Source organism: Wolffia australiana, chromosome 12, assembly GCF_029677425.1.
Source record: "Wolffia australiana isolate 7733 chromosome 12, ASM2967742v1".
Lineage (NCBI taxonomy): Eukaryota > Viridiplantae > Streptophyta > Magnoliopsida > Alismatales > Araceae > Wolffia > Wolffia australiana.
Window position 1 is genome coordinate 16079867 of NC_135846.1, and position 17310 is coordinate 16097176.

Sequence of the window (17310 nt, forward strand, 5' to 3'; positions counted from 1 at the left end):
GGCTCTAACGAGTCAACCCAGGCGGCCCAGATCAACACTTCACGAGTTGACCAGCTTAAACTAGCTGAGTCAACTCGGCCTGATACAATTGACCCGTTTGATTCGAATCGAGTTGAACTAGCGGGGCCCAACCCGATCGAACCCGCTGGGTCCGACCTGGTCGAACCCACCGATTCAGGCCAGGTCGACCCAGGCAAACATGCTTGGTTTGACTAGTTTGATCTAGTGGACCTGGCCGAGTTTGACCGGTATATAGGGTTGACTTAGTTGAGTCAACCCAAGTCAACCTAGTTGACCTGATCCACTCGGCCGATCCAACTCTACTTGACTTGATTGATTCGGTCGAGAATACCCGAATCGACTTGGTTGACTCAGCTAAGTCCAAACAAGTTGAATCATATGCATTGACTGGAGTCGCCCGAGTCAACCTACCTGACTCGAGTGACCGAGATTGAGTAGGTTCGGCTGAGACTGGTCGAGTCAGCCTAGTTCTCTTGATCACATGTGACCATTCTGATAGGGATATCTCACGAGGTACAGGCCGATTGGAGTCGACTCGCTCATCCCTTATAGACTCAAACGATCGTGGACGAGTAGGTTCTACTGACCCAAATTAGTTACTCGATTGATTTAGGCTGCGCTGACCCAGCAACACAAGATGCAAGCAAAGCGAAGGGAGGATCCGAACCGAATGGGCCTCCACCTGGCCATACACTTCCGATGACCTAGGCAGTGAGATTGGTTGGACCCTCACAGATGGCTACCATCCAATCGAGCTCAAAGATTACACCCGCCCCCCCCTTTACGATGCAACTACCCTGACAAGAGGCTATACTGAGACAGAGGGAGTGCAATTGGTGGCTTTCTCCAAAGAGGAGATCACACGAATGGAAGCACCATTTGCCTACACTTAAATAGGACGATATGCTAGGAAGCGTCCCCTCATTGATGACATCATATGGTATACTTAGCGCTAGGGAATTTCCTTGGTCCTGTGGTTATTAGGGCGCGGAACCATTGGAGTGTTTTTATACACTTCCAATAGAAAGCCGACTTCAGAAAGGCTTGGAGCCACACAACATGGATGATTAATTGCTCTACTATGCACACCTATCGATGGCTGGTCGAGCAGACAAGCAGCTCATGAGATCATTGCCCTCACTCTGTCCTAGTATGGATAGGCTTCCCTGGCTTACGGCCACATCTCCTCACACCCATTGCTCTGGAATCCTTAGCTCGTGCTGTCGGCACATTTATACGTCTTGACAAAGACGTAAATCTGTTCAACTACCCTAGATATGTGAGGGCATGTGTAGAGATAGATCTACTCGAGCCCATCCATCGTGTGATACTCATTCGCAATAGCAATGAGTTGATTCGCCAACCCATCGTGTACGAGAACTTCCCATAGTTCTGCACACATTGTATCCTCGTAGGTCACACTCTTCGCATGTGTCGCAAGAAGGTGTCACAAGCCACCTCGCCCTCCTCAGAGGAATACCTCCCCCTTTTTCCCTATGATGAATACATCATAGAAGCAAAGCCCACTTCCCAAGGGCGTTGACCTAACCATAAACCGCCTCCACCTACATAGCCCATCCCCACACAGAGTGTGACTCAAGATCCTATGCCGACTAAGCATGTCCCAACCAAGCCTACGCCCACCGCTTCACAATGGGTAAAGAAGGGTGTTGATAAGCGCCCCCAAACCCTACCGTGGGCTAAGAATGTTCCTTCCATTAGCCCTCGGTCGGGCAAGGACAAAGAGGTTAGGGCACCCACCCACATTTGCCCTTTTGGATGTGCTAGATGGACCCGATATGCGGGATTGCACGGAGGTCGGGCGTTCCTCTGGAACCACCCTCACCCATCCCTCTCCATCCCCTTGGCATACATCCCCCAAGCCCTCATCTTCTCTCGGCCTACACCCTCTTGCCCCTCATCATCCCCTCGGTCTGCAACCCCCCCCCCCCTAGCTGCTTCACCTCCATCCCCATCACCTCCTCCACCCTCCCACAGCCCTAGCCCGTGATCCCATCCTAGCCATATACCACCCCCACTGGATATACTCACCTCACTGCCCGACCTCCATCCATCCCATATCCCGTCCGATCGAGAGGACTACTTGACTAACCGTCATGCTTTACTCACCAGCTCTAAGGATGCTTGTGGAGCTACTAGCGATCACACTTCCATGGGAGAGGAGGACGATGACCCCATCTGTGAGGAGTCACACACGGACATGGAAACCTCCCCTCCTTCAGGACATCATTTGGATGCCCCTCATACACGTCGCATATATAACACCCAATCGAGGGATAGTTGGACTTATTGAGCCGATGACTACATCGGGTCACTCCCATACCATTGCGAGGAAACTCGGAATGGATCATGTTTACTACCATTCCTCGAATAAGCTCTGGCCTTTTGGAAGAAAGATTATTCGTTGGAATTACTTGTCGAAGGGACGCAATATGTTACTTTTTACGTACCGTACCCCCCGAAGCCCTACACGCTCAGGGTAGTCTATGCCTCACATAGACTCTAGTACAAGAGGCCCTTTGGAAGGAACTCACTCTACATATCCAGGCCCACCCACAACTTGTTGACCTCCCTTGGTTTATAGCTGGGGATTTCAACTGCATATGGGCAGCCAGCAAACACCAGGGAGGCTGACCGCCTAGGTTACAATCTATGCAAACATTTATTGATTTTATTCATCAGGTATCCCTCGTGGAGCCTCCCACCATAGTTGAGAAGTGGACATGGTGTAATGGGCGCCAGGCAGATACGTATATGTATGAGCGGCTCGAACGTTGCTTTATTAATAGCACTGCACTGATGCATTGCACTATCACAATTGAGATCCTATCAAGATATTACTCGGACCACTCACCGGTCCTCCTTCCGGACTCGAGTTCACGAGTACGCCACCTCCCATTCCGATTCCAAGCTATTTGGTTAGAGTATGATGACTTTCATCATTTTGTACACAACCATTGGAATGGAACGATCTCTACATTGTCTATAGAGAACTTCAGCTATAGATTGAGGAACCTCAAGTTCCACCCTGAAATGGTAGAATCAACATGTATTCGGAGACGTACACACACCAGTCGAGACACTCAAGAAGCAGCTAGTTTTTGTCGAGCGACAACTACAGGATGGTTGGACAGATGAAGCGCGAGAGCACAAGCTTCGGCTTAGCGAGCAGCTTGAGGAAGCTATGCGATGACAGGAGATTCTCGATCTCCAGAAATCGCAAATCCAATGGCAGCGCGTAGGTGACAAAAACACATGCTTCTTTCACGCCTCGATCCACCATAGAGCCCGTCCTAATTATACAACTCTATTAGGGATGTTTAATCAGGATCCTATCCAACTAGCTACATCTGGAGTGGAGTACTATCGCTCGCTCCTATCCTCACAATCGACTATCATGAGTGAGGATCTATTCATCTCCATCCCTCATTTGGTGGTCGACCAAGAAAACACACTACTCACAGCCCTTCCTAAGTGAGTAGAGATAAAGGATGTAGTTTTTTCCTTGTGCCGCAACAGGCCTTTGGGACCGGATGGATTCTCAGCAGAATTCTATATAGCATGTTGGGATATCATAGGCACATACTTGGCGCTTACTATCAAGGAGATGTTCACATGTAAAGTCTTACCTTGAAGTTGGAAATCCTCTTTCTTGGTGCTTATACCAAAAGTGGACGATCCAACATCATTTAGAGACTTTCGTCCAATCAATCTTTGTAATGTATGCTATAAAGTTGCATCTAAGATTATTACAAATCGACTAGGGACCTTCCTTGATAGACTTATCTCACCTAAACAGTACAATTTTGTCAAGGGTCGACAGATCCATGACAGTATCATGCTATTTCATGAGTTAGCCCAGTCCTTAAACACTCATATTCGAGCTTTGAATGTCATCATCAAATTGGATATGGAAAAGGCTTTTGATCGAGTTGAGAGGATTCACTAAAGCATTCATTTCTCTCGTCGATGCGTGCAGTAGAGAGAATCACTTCTCTCTCCTGATGGACAGAAACTCCATTGGCTTCTTCACGGCCACGAGGGGTCTACGACAAGGTGATCCCATCTCACCCACCCTTTTCATATTGACGGAGGAGGTCTTCAAGCGATCACTCATACGAGCGATCGCCCGCGGTCTCATCCAACCATATTTTATGAAAACGGGATGCCCGATCCTCTGGCACTCCTTATTTGCAGATGATGCCAACCTTTTCCTTAATGGATCTAAAAAATCAATTAAGGAATTCATAAGTGTTCTCACTACGTATGAGCAGGCTTCTGGCCAGCTCGTCAATGCCTCAAAGAGCAGCTTTATGGTTGGTCCATCCACCACTATAAAGCGCTCTCAGATTATCCAACACTATACCCAATACACACGAGGATGCCTCCCTTTTGATTATCTTGGATGCCCTATCTTTCTTGAACGGGCTAGGCATCATTATTTTGATGCCTTGTTGGCCAAAATGATAAAAAAACTGGAGGGATGGAAACTTTGTTTTCTATCCCTTGGAGAACGCATCCAACTTATTCGACATGTCCTCAGGAGTATCTCGCTACATACCCTAGTGGTTCATTCACTATCGCTCATAGCCCTCCGTTCTGTGGGTCGCCATATCTGGCATCCGGCAATCATTACTCGTGTCTCCTTCTTTCTATGAAGACTCCTACATCGAGGCCTCTCTACTGATGATCGAGTGACGTTTATTGGACAATCCCTCAGTTCGGATTGTCATTGTTACCCGGCATCTCCCCGCGCTGAGACTACGGAGCATCTTCCATGGTGAGACAGCCCTAGACTGTTGGCGTCAAATCACACAACATTGGCGTCCACTCCTCGGTACATCCTCTACTTTGACACCGTTAGAGTGTTTTGGCAACACATTGTAAACGGAGCCCCTTCCTCCACATCATCATAGTTTACTTATTATGGGAGATATGGAAAGTGTGAAATTCTTCTTGTTCTGCAAAAACTCCCATGCGCACCTTGGATATCATGCAATGAGTCAAGCAATGGTTACGTCTCACCCACCATCTTCTACCACTTCGCGCCCACAGCTCAGACATCGCACGCAACCTATTTCGCTCGTGGGGCATTTCGATGACCCTCGCCTCCATTTACATTCGTCTATAGGTTGTTCGTTGGCATCCACTGCTAATCAGCATCCTCAAACTGAATGTGGATGGTGCGGCCAATGGAAACCTAGGGCGAGCCGGGGGAGGCAGTATCCTCCATGACCATGCAGGGAGTATTATTTTTACGTTTTCAATTTTTATGGCATTCAGACTAATACAGTAGCCGAGGCTCTGGCGATACGTGATAGGAACGAAACCTTCAAAATATCATCGTAGAATCAGACTCACAGGTATTAGTTGACATGTTTCGTGTTGGCAAATGCTCCTAGTGGAAGCTTGAGCACGTATGGCAAGACATCATGTAGTGATGCTCTCGCACAACTAGTGTTCATCACCAGCTACGTGAGAAAAATCAGACAACAGATGCCTTTGCTAATCAAGCGGTACACACGCGAAACCCTACCTCCTTTTTCCTTTCTTGGCAGGAATTCCCCCTAACAGCTCGTGGATGCTATCGCGTTGACCGCCTTGGCTTGTCAACTCTTTGCATGTGTCGCACACCATCAAAGGAGGGGCCGAAGGAGTGGTAGATTGCATGGAGAGCTAGATACGGGAGAGCTTATCCTCTCGCTTGATAGTCCGACTTGCCGCACACCTCAACGTTGACATCAACGTTGGCAGGTTGGACTGCGCACATTCCAAGCATCACATCTGCTACGCCGTCTCCAAACACTCCTACTGGCATGAATGATCATCTCTCGATGATTGGCCCCTGCAATTGGCATATTGCATGAAGCACGAGAGGTAGGAGCACTCGCTCTCTCGCTTGACTGATGTCCTCACCACACAACTCCTCGATGCCACCTATCACCGACAGGGAGGTCTCCGCACACTCTATGCTTCACCACCACTACGGGGGGATCTAGAGAGACGCTAGCAAGAGCGACCATTTCCGAGCACTTATCAGGTACCACTTATGTATCTTCTCTTTTTCCTGCACATGGGCGTGGACGAGTGAGATCCGAGTGTAATTGGGATATTTATTCTCGCTCCATGCCTATAAACGCTGATAAACAATCTACTTAAATATAAAATCTCCTTGGGTGGCATCCAGGGCACGACTGAATCGGTCTACGGACACAACCGCAATGTTGGACGTATCTGGCACCGTGTTTTTTGCCAATAAAAAAATTTTGGTTTAATCTGAGCCATTAGATCGGTGGATCTGATGAGCCACTAACAATGGGACACATGCCCTGCTCTGATTGCTAACCGTCCGATTGCCTTGATCGTGATCAGATGGTCCACGATATTTATATGCAAGTTTGAATAAGGTTTGACTAAGGGGGGACCGCATTTTTAATGGCCGTTTAGTTGCAATGATCACGATCGAATGGTTTAACAATCTGATGTGCGTCAGGTGACAGAGAGAGAGAGAGAGAGAGAGAGAGAGAGAGAGAGAGAGAGAAGAGAGAAGAGAGAAGAGGAGAGAGTAGAGATGAGAGAGAAACGATAGAGGGGAGATGACCGTCCGATCGCAATCAGACGATCCACTTGTATGACACGTGTCAGACGAGAGGAGAGAGAAAAGCTGGGCACACCCCTCCAATGGACCTATGGTCCATTAGATCTGGATCTACCGATCGACGATAGTCGATCAGAGGCGCTTGAAGCTGCCACGTGTACACGTCTCATGTGCCACATAGACACATCTGCCAATGTGACAACCTCGCGCCCATGTGGCATACACGTGGGCTCCACATGACACACACTTTACCAAATGCACTTTTTTTAAAGATAATGAAAATTACATAAAACCCCTATATTTATTTTAATTACAGAAAACCTCTTTTCCTAAAAATCATAGGAAAATTAAAGATAGCCCCCTCTTTAGTAGACTTGCCATATCTCTCTCATTTTAGATCATTTTAATCCCATATTTCCTCCATTGGATCAATAATTTTATCCTCTGTCTTTATATTCCATCAAATACAAAAACATAATGCATATAATTAGCGTTTAACACATAATGAGTGTAAATCTATGTATGATGTAGGCTCAGTTCTCGAGTCATTTGCCTAACGAGAGGGAATTGACAGGTTGACTTCTTAAATGTGTGGACCATCCTAACAGACTTGGATGATCCTTTAAATGTTTACTAACCTGATTGGTTAGGCTCCAAAGTCAACGACGTGTCCGGTCCTTTCTCGGCATCGTTGTTGCATCCATACCATGGGTCAACCAAGAACGGTGGTATTCTTGCAAGGAATGTAACTATGAACAGGTGATTGTAGGCGATGCTCCACGATGATCTCGACATGGAGATGTGACCACGATCCCACGATCTAACAGCGAATTACGTATCCCCTGCATCCAAATACTCATTAAAATTGTGAGAATGATTCATTTGACCTCGGAGAAGTCAAATGGGGTTAGTTTATTAAAATAAACACATAAATATGAATAAAATGATGCATTTAGGGATTAAAACACTTTATTCACATAAATGCGGTATTTCATGTTAAGATAGGCATAAATGCATGTTTTAATGATAATTTATCATCTAAGAATAACATTTTAATGCATGTATGCAACGAAAAATTCATGCTTATTAAACTCCCCATGGGGTATCGTGGACAATGTTGGGCTCAAGATTATGTGGAAGTGTGTTGGTGATACGATAACATTTTAATGCATGTATGCAACGAAAAATTCATGCTTATTAAACTCCCCATGGGGTATCGTGGACAATGTTGGGCTCAAGATTATGTGGAAGTGTGTTGGTGATACGATAGTTGACCCCCCCCCCCCCGATCGAAGGTAATAAAGGGGTCGTGAAAGAGAGACTAATTGAGTTATTAGCAAACATTCCCAAGGTCTCGTTGACAGTGGATGCATGGACTGCTGAAAATTCATTTGGTCTTCTGGGCATCACAGTTCATTAGGTGAACAATCGGTGGGAACTAGTAGGGAAACACGATGGTGAGAATATGAGCACAATTGTGTTCTAAGCGTCAGATGACTTTGGTTTGAGGAGAAGGTTGGCGACAACCCATCAAGCTTTATTATGTAGTATATTTTTTTATTGTATAATTCCCCATTTTCTGCTATAGGTTTGCGTTATCACTATAGGCAATGCCTCAAGCAACAAGCGGATGATATCACTAGTAGCGAAGGAGCTTAAGCTAGTGAACGATCGTTTCATAGTGGACCGACATGTTCCATGTGCTGCTCGCATGTTGAACATCATTGATCAAGTTGCCTTGAAGTCATTGCGTGTAGTAGTGAATACACCTCTTCTTAGGATTGTGGACAACTGCTTAGTTGACAAAGTACATGCTACTGTGTATGGTGCTGACATAGATGATTTGGATGCCATGCGCGAGGCCACGGCGAGTCATGCAGACATGATGATTCATGATACTGCCCTTCCCTTGGGGGATGCAGTCGCCCGTCTAAGAGCCTTAGTAATAAGCATCAGGACATTGACTCAACGACGTCAACAGTACGTGAAGACGTGCAAAGATATGCAAAAGAATCACAACCAAATCCCATTAGACTGCCCAACACGATAGACCAGTACGCAAGGCATGTAACATGCCTCATCGGAGAAGCAAGACATCATCAATTTCATGGCTTTACTAATCTTGTTTGTAACATAGAAGGACTTGAGAGTTTCCCATGAAGAGTGGGAAATGTTGGCCAACTTCCACGCCCTCCTAGGGCCATTTTACAGGACAACAAACTACGTCATTGGCTTGAAGACAATGAGAGTTGTGGAAGTCCTTCGTATTTTGAAGGCCTTGATTAGACATATTGATAACGTCCTACATAAGTTTGATATGTATACAAATCTTTACTTCAGAAAGAAAACTGACCAAGAGTCAAATTGCATCTATCCTACAAACTTGTGAGAGCATGAAGAGTAAGATATTAAAGTATGAGTCAATTATATCAAAGAACCGTGTGACCACAACAACGACCATTCTTGACCCCTTCAATAAGGGGTCGGTAATCAATTCTAGCGTCAGTCATGATGCTTTGGCATTTTTCCAACGACTAATTCTCCTTCATGAGGACCAAGATCTAGCATGTAATGACCCTGAGGATGATGATTGGCTCACTGAACTCATTGATGGGGTACCACCCCCTAGATATGAGGAACGATGGGTACCCACTCCAACGGAGGAATTAGAAACTTATCTCAAATCAAAAGAGAGGAAGGACACAGAGACATCAATAGGATGGTGGGCACGCATAGGCGCATGGACTTACCCTCAACTATCTAACCTTGGGCAAGAAATTCTTTCAGAATGTGTGACTAGTGTCCAATAGAGCGTTTATTCTCCATGGGACATGCAATCATTACTTTAAAGAGGGCACGTCTTATTGCTGAAAGCATTGAGCTCCTAGCCACAGTGAAGTGTTGGTTGCATGTTGAGAATGCTCAACTATGTGATGGAGATAATGCCAATGACTTTTTTGACAAAGGCGACTGGTATGAGGTATTAATCCTATTTTTTACCGTTGCTTGTGTTGTTTATTTGCATTCGCATAACCTTAATTTTATTATTGTAGCCATTTGTATTTCTCATTCTGTAACCTAATGTGAACTTGATCGATTAACTGGAATGCATATTCATATGCATATCTACGGTATTGAGATTAGGACTAGTGAATTATCTCTTGTTAAAGATTGATTGATATATTAGATTATAGTTGTCTTGTGTTACATCATTGAAATGAACTTAACGATGCAATCATTACAAGTGTTGATATCATGTAGAAATTTTAAGCATTGACATTGATTACTTGACTGAAGACACAGGTTTAGTGACAAATTTGAGTTCATATATTTGATTTATTGATCTTCATTAGGAAGATTATTCGAACCATATTACCTCATTCACTGTTGTCGTTTACTGGAAACATGATGGAAGGACAATGAGATTTTATGAAGTCTGCACAAGGGAGTTGGGGTGGATGCGAAGTACACCAAAGACATAGTGATGAGAGCTGCCGGATGCCAAAACACATGTTTAATTCTGTAAAACTCTCATTGTCATGTTTGATGTATTTGATATTTCCAACACATACGAAATGCTGATGGATTTCGTACTCTGTGCTTTAAGCTGTCATGATCACCGTTCTTCTTCTAGGCACACCACTAGCAGTTACTATCGCCAGCTCCCGCCATCATTTTATTTTTTTCAATTTTATTGAACTTTTTGGGAAATTTTTCAAGAAAGAAATGCAATTTTAAATAGAAAAAGATATAATTATAGGGAAAATATGATTTTGAAGTAATTTCTAAAGTCGGAGGGACTATTGTTAAATTTTGGTTTCAAATATGCTCTTAAAACAGCTCTAGATCGTGTGTTACATGTGTAAAAATCCAGTAAAAATATTTACAGGCTCTTATAAAATTAATCTAGAATTTTCTGTAGTTTTCCCTAGGGAAATTTGGAGGAGAGAGAATCAGATGGACATATCTCCACATATTTTTGGGCGTCATCCTCTAGCGTGAGCAAATTAATGCGGGGACTTTTTTGCAAAATGCCAAGAAAGCTTAAATATAATGATTTTAAAGCTTTTTGCCCATTTTTAAGGTTTAAAAACTCAGTCATAGCCGTCATCCATGATGGCCGTCCCGTCACGTCACCCATCACCATTGCATCACTGTCACACCCAGTTTGTCATCCGTCACAGTCAACGTCCCCTAACTTCGTCACCGTCACATCATCCGTTTCGTTGCCGTCTCCGTGACATGTGAGGTGACAGATGACAGCTGCCGTTTAAGTTTTCTAAAAACTTGTACCAGCCTAATTTGATGGCATTCAACTGGAGGCCATTTAATCTATATTGACAAAAAAATAGACTGTAGTTGCTAGATCAAGCAATAAAAAGGAGTACGACAAATTAGCGAATGCAGATGCAGAAAATTTCCAGATTGAATCACTTCCTAAAGTGCTTCAGATTTCCATTGTCACACAGCCTACACTTTTTTGAGACAACGTTGGCGTCGCTTATTTTGCTGCTAGCCTTGATTTGCATGCATGACCAAAGCATGTGGAAATCACTAGCAAACATCAACTTGAGGTCGTCCTTTGGAAGTGATAAATCCAAAATGATAGTAATATATATGTGCAATTTCAGCTAATTTATGTACTTCTTTATCTTTATCTGGATATATTATCAACATTTATGTTAAGTTGTGAAACATCATGAAACAAAATTACCTTTTTCTAATTTGGAGTTAATTATTATCATTTGTGGGACTAACCCCACTTATCTCAATGAGTTAAGTGGAATGAATCTCACTCTCTTCTTAGTTTATGTGGAAGATGCAGGAATTAGGTGAAACTTTCATGAATAAAGGAGATAATTAAATGAAGAAGAAGCTATTTGGACCAGAGGAGCAGGCTCAGCCACAACCTTGGGCCAAGAAAGAAGGCCCAAAGCAAGACAGTTGGCTCTAGTCTAAAGGCCCACAAGGAAGCTCCACTAAGCCCACTATGAGAGGCATGTTGGGCCAAAGAAAGGAGGGCAAGGGGAAGGTCCAGTCATGATTATTTATGAATATTTCAGGGGCTTAAATGATGATTGGAAGACAACCTTGGACGTGGATCCAAGCCAGAGAAGAAGATCCAGCCATTCAATCCACAAAACATCCAAGGGTGGAGACTTAAAGATAGCACCTTTAATGCTAATTAAGGAAAGAAGCCTTGAACGTCCAGGGGGTATTTCAAAGGTCTCAATGCTGATTGGAGGACCATAATGGACGTGGATCATGACCCTGAAAAGAAGATCTGGCCATCCATTGTATTAAAAATCCAATGGCTCTCCTTTGCTTTCTCTCCCTATATAAACCCCTTCACCCTATTGTAAAATTCATCTTGTGGTTCAATACAAAGTAATGTTTGGTGGCCTAAGTGCAATTGAGTCATAGATCCATTCACCTCAGTGAGTGCCAGGCTGAGCAAGAAGCATCCAGGGCTGAAGAAGCTGGTGGAAAGGAGAAGAAGAAGTCCCTTGGACCTTAGCGGGTGTGACAAAGAGGTTACCTTCTTATTTCTCCTTTTTTATTTTTTTCTGTTCGTCTTTTGTCTTTTGGTTAGTCTTGGATCAGCTAGCCAATATCCAGACGGATCCAGTGCATCCAACCACGCTCTAAAATTCGTTCTAGAACTCATTCTAGAGTGATTTTAGTACAGTCCATTTTTTCTCTCTCCTCCACCAAGGCACCTTCCCCATTTGGCATCCGGACTTAGCCAAATTTTGACTAAGTCCAGAGCGCCAAACTGTTTCATTTCCTATTTTGTTTTAGCTTTCAAATACTCCTAAAAAATAAAAATAAAAATTATTTTCTGCCTATTAATATTATTATAATATTATGATAATATTTTATTTTTCTTTGTTATATATTTTTATTTAATTAGTTATTTATCTTCATATGTAGCAAACCTACCTCTAAAATTATTAAAAAATACATAACTAAAGCACAAATTCCTAAGAAAAAAACCCTTGCTCCCTGTGGATCGACCCTTACTCTCCCTACGCTAGTAAGGTTATTATAAATTTTTGTTGTTTTAATTCGGATAAACCAACGACACTAATTAGTGAAATTAACTCATCACTAATTACCCCAAAATCTGAATTATAAGGAAGGCCCTTCCAAAAGCTAGACTCATGTTTCTGCCTGACAATCGTTGCGTTGCTACAATAGGTGGTTCAAAAAGTGAAGCCTTCCAAAACCCACAGACATCATCAACCAATAGGACAAGTTAAATAACAGATTATTAAGAAACCAACACCTAAACTATTGTGGTTATGGACCTAGTGGCAAGGATTAAGTCCAGGTGGGATAAAAATAGATGGGTTTATATCTGGTGGACGGGATTCAATCCGGATAGGATGAACTCAAGCGGTCGGGATTCAATCCAGAGAGGATTTAGTCGGAGACAGCTTCCACTACTCGTCGTCTCTCTCTCTCTCTCTCTCTCTCTCTCTCTCTCTCTCTCTCTCTCTCTCTCTCTCTCTCTCTCTCCTTGATCATGTCAGTGGGGACAGTGGCAATAATACATTTTTGAGATTTGAGACACTGATAGAGAGATAAATCGGGAAGCACACAACATCAAGTACGTACAAAGACACAATTGGAAACAAGTCCAACAAATGGCCGGCAAGAAAGAGAAGGACGAGGAGCAAAATGTTGGAGAAGCGCAGAGGGGAATACCCTAGGCTGCAGCAGTCCACGTGAATCGCCGGCAACGCGCCGATCGAGCGTTTTCAGCCGCCGATTCTTGCTCCGGCAGGCTTAGACGTTGGTGTTGCTGCGGAAGGAGCCAAGGGCCTTGATAGCCCCCGCCCTCAGCAGGTACTGGTGGAAGATAGCAGCAGCGGCAGCCCCAATAAACGGGCCAACCCAGAAGATCCACTGCGCAGACCCACCAGAGGAATTAAAAAAATGAACGATCTTTACCAAACCCTGATCTTTCAATTTATTGAAAACATCTCTCACCTGGTCGTCCCAGGCCTTCTCGTTGTTGTAGATGACGGCAGCGCCGAGACTGCGGGCAGGGTTGATGCCGGTGCCGGTGATGGGGATGGTGGCCAGATGAACCATGAACACGGCGAACCCGATGGGCAGCGGCGCCAGCACCTGAGACAAAGCTCCACGTTAGCATATTATTCAAAGTTCAATCTCAAAACTGGCGTCAGAGAATCACGAGCGCAGGAAAGCCGCCGCAGACTGCAATTCCTGCCCACAATCTTACACGTCATCTATCCTAGCCGTCATACTTTTTTTTCCTCTACTTCTGAGTTCTGAAACACGCCAGCTGGCCCAAATTCCGTCGTTATCTCACGCGTGACATGACGGGACATGGGCCAGCGCCCCTTTCCTGCCGCCGCTGGCTCCCCCATTCCAGGAAGAAACGAGAATAACAAAAGAGATACAGAGCTAGAGATCTAGGGAGATAAGTAAAGTGAGAGTCATAGAGAGATCGAGAGAGAGTGATAGAGAGATAGAGAGAGGTAGAGAAACTGAGAAAGAGAAAGAAAGAGATAGAGACTCAGAGGGAGAGAGAGTTACCGGGACGTGGGAGTCGCGGGCATTGCGCTTGGGGTCGGTGGCGGAGAAGACGGTGTAGACAAGGACGAAGGTGCCGATGATCTCCGCGCCGAGGCCTTGGCCCTTGGAGTAACCGGGGCTGAGAGTGTTGGCGCCGCCGCCGTAGCGGTTGTAGTAGGCCGACTGAAAGGCTTTAACGAGTCCGACGCCGGAGATGGCTCCCAGAACCTGCGCCACAATGTACGCCAGCGCTCTAATAAGCGATACCTTCCTCGCCAGAAACAGCCCAAACGTCACCGCTGGGTTAATATGCCCTCCTGCGCACCAAACCAAGAATAAACAATTAATAAATCGAAACCCCATTAGAGAGGACGATAGAGGGCAGGCTCGAGGCCATGCCTGAGATGCCGGCGGTGCAGTAGACGAGGACGAAGATCATTCCTCCAAAGGCCCAGGCGATACCGAGCAAGCCCACGCCGAGGCAGGCCGCGTCCGGCTGTGCCGAATCGACGGACGACTTGTGACCGATGACGGTGAGCACGGTGACGTAAAGGAAGAGCAGCGTCGCCACAAACTCTGCAATCAACGCTCTGTAGAAAGACCATTTCTTCAGCTCCTCCGCGTCGATCAGCGGCGCCGGCGGCGGGTCCGTGTAGTCCTTGGCTGTGTACCCCGACCCCTCCGCCGTGTCCACCTCCTTCGCCATCTCTCTCTCTAACTGTCTTCCTCTCTCGACTCCTCCCGTAGTGAGGAAGAAGAGCTGCTCGGGGGGTATTAATGGTGGGGATGCCCACCCAGAAGATGGGTTTTTCCCGAATTTTTATTCTGCCGACCAGGGCCGACCGATCGTAATATAGTAATATTTATTTCCGCCGCCCCTGGACCCTCCGATCGCCCTGTCGTCTCCTAATCGCCGTCCAAGGAGTGGACTGCCCGATTTTTCCGATCAAACAGGCGCCTCGATAGTGTGTGAGCTGTCCCAGTCGTGGCAGATTGGCGAAGCACGAGACGACGTGGCCGTCCAAGGCAATTTCGCTGGTTCCACGGTGGACCCGCTGCCAGATCAGTTCGCCATGTGAGCGGCGCGGATATACCTTTCTCCATCGTCTGCTTCTTCGTCAGCTCTATCCTCTTCCTTGGATTCTCCCACCTTGCTCGTTTCCCTACCGTCGGATCACGAGATGATCAATTTTCACCTCCCATCTCAATTTCTGCACCCTGTATCTCTCTCCTCCTATCCCTCTCGACCCACCTCGCCAGATATCGCCATCACTATTCACAATCAGCAACGTGACTTGTCTCCTCTCTCTCTCTTTCTCTCTCTCTCTCTCTCTCTCTCTCTCTCTCTCTCTCTCTCTCTCTCTCTCTCTCTCTCAGAGTCTATCCTCGCCCATTATGAAAGAACAGATTGGGATGGCTGCCCACAGGAGACGAAGCAGCGGATGATCCGGATTCGATGCCAGAGAAGGAGAGATTAAGACAGGAAAAAATAATCACCAAGGTTTAACGGGGCCAGTTCGGCATTCATCACAGAGTTCCTGATACTTCAACATATATTTTATTATTCGAGGAAGTTAAAGATTATCAAGGGCATGCGTCTGCGGAAAATCGAGTGATAACGTTCATCGCTCCGGAGCAGAAGATTGAGAATTATTCGAGGATCATGAGACTGGGACGGCCCACAATTGCGCATCTTACAGCTGGGTTCGTTGGGCATGCGAGGATAACGACGATACATGGGCCCCCTGCCGTGGTCCAGAAAGAACAGTGAACTGAGGTGGAGGTGGGGGGACAGAGAGCTGTGGGGGAGTAAGAGGGGAAGAGGAGTGAAACCCTAGCCCTTGTCTTAGAAGTGTGGAAGAAATCTTATCTGCGAAAAATATCGTCCAACGCCGTCATGCAACGCCCTCCATTTCCCTTCTCTCTCCCCTGTCAATATCTCCTACTTCTATATTAATGTGAGTTATGTTGAGCTTCGTCATCCCAGATCTACAGTCTCCCGTTATTCGCTTTCGAGGTCAGGAAGCTGGCCCACGAGGGGTCTTTATCTCTCATGGGCTTCTTCTCATCAGTCCGTCACGCCATTCGGAAAGAAAGATCGGCACGGAAGATCACGTCTTCTCCATCCCTATTCTTTCTCTGCATCTGTCTCCTTTCAGATAGGGGCCTTCTTAATGATTTACAAGGAGGAAGCAAAGGATTGACGGAATTTTGTGGATACGAAGCAGCGAATCTTCAAAAGACGTGGACCTACCGCTCTTCGGACAAAGCCATGGTGGAGAGAAGTACCATGTGGCGTCCGCCTGGCGGCCGAGCGGCGGCGTCGGCCTTGATGAGTTCCACGTTTGTCATTCGATTATTCTTCTGCGCAATTTCTAGTCTTCATTAAATCGAGAGGACCATAATACACCGGAGGCGCCGACCAAAGCTGATGTTCCGATAAATTACATTGCTGAGATAAATACCAGGGTTATTTTATGATAAATGGACTAGTACATGCTGAACGGGGTTCTGATGCAGATAAAACGAACCATAAGTCATTTCTAATCATAAAAACGACCACTTCATTATAACAAACTTCATCCTTACCATGCTATACAGGATATTGTGTGGACTCATTAAAACAAGATTCACAGAAACGAGATTCTATGGATTTCTTGCCCTTGGGCGTCTCAGCCAGGAAAAATGCTCAATTTAAGTTTAATGATGAATGTTCGTATTATTTTCATTGATTTAATAGTTATAATCTTAGCATCCCATTTTGTAAATCCCAGACTGACCTAAACTTTCAAAATATGAGCGATGATTCTCATTTTTTACGTAGGAGTTGTAATTAGGGGAAATAGTTATGCCACATTTTCTTTTATATTATTTCTAGAAGTATTGTCTCGGTTGTTTCAGCTCCTAAGCATATATTCTAATTAAGAGATCGTACATGACTTATGACCTTTGTATGGTGTAATGGGTAGATCAAATAAACTCCTGATGCCCAAGAAGATACATAGGAGAATGTCAGCTCTCTCATGGAACATTTACAGTCATTGATTATCTTGTATGTATAATCTTTCATCTGCATGAGACTCCCAAATGACTTAGGGTATAGATAATTGTCGAACCCTAAT

At 45.2% G+C, this 17310-nt stretch overlaps 1 protein-coding gene and 1 long non-coding RNA gene across 2 annotated transcripts; one reads left to right on the plus strand and one right to left on the minus strand.

Annotated features, from left to right (window-relative positions):
* Positions 1-12009: 12009 nt before the first annotated feature.
* On the plus strand, positions 12010-13931 carry LOC144710269 (uncharacterized). The gene is made up of 2 exons (XR_013583246.1): positions 12010-12174; positions 12842-13931. It is a non-coding gene; the product is annotated as an uncharacterized LOC144710269 (long non-coding RNA).
* Positions 13186-14954, minus strand: LOC144710268 (putative aquaporin PIP2-1). Its single transcript, XM_078583992.1, has 4 exons — positions 14588-14954; positions 14210-14505; positions 13637-13777; positions 13186-13552 (listed from the first exon to the last, which is right to left on the minus strand). The coding sequence occupies exons 1-4, from the start codon at positions 14892-14894 to the stop codon at positions 13433-13435; spliced, it is 864 nt and encodes a 287-aa protein (XP_078440118.1). The 5' UTR covers positions 14895-14954; the 3' UTR covers positions 13186-13432.
* Positions 14955-17310: the final 2356 nt, after the last annotated feature.

Bases quoted from the DNA above. Each gene is read 5' to 3' on its own strand.
- LOC144710268 (XM_078583992.1), bottom strand. From the start codon at position 14,894: ATGGCGAAGGAGGTGGACACGGCGGAGGGGTCGGGGTACACAGCCAAG. The intron at 14,506-14,587 runs GCATGGCCTCGA...TTTGGTGCGCAG, and splicing joins CTGCACCGCCGGCATCTCAG to GAGGGCATATTAACCCAGCG. The intron at 13,778-14,209 runs GTAACTCTCTCT...GCTTTGTCTCAG, and splicing joins CCCGCGACTCCCACGTCCCG to GTGCTGGCGCCGCTGCCCAT.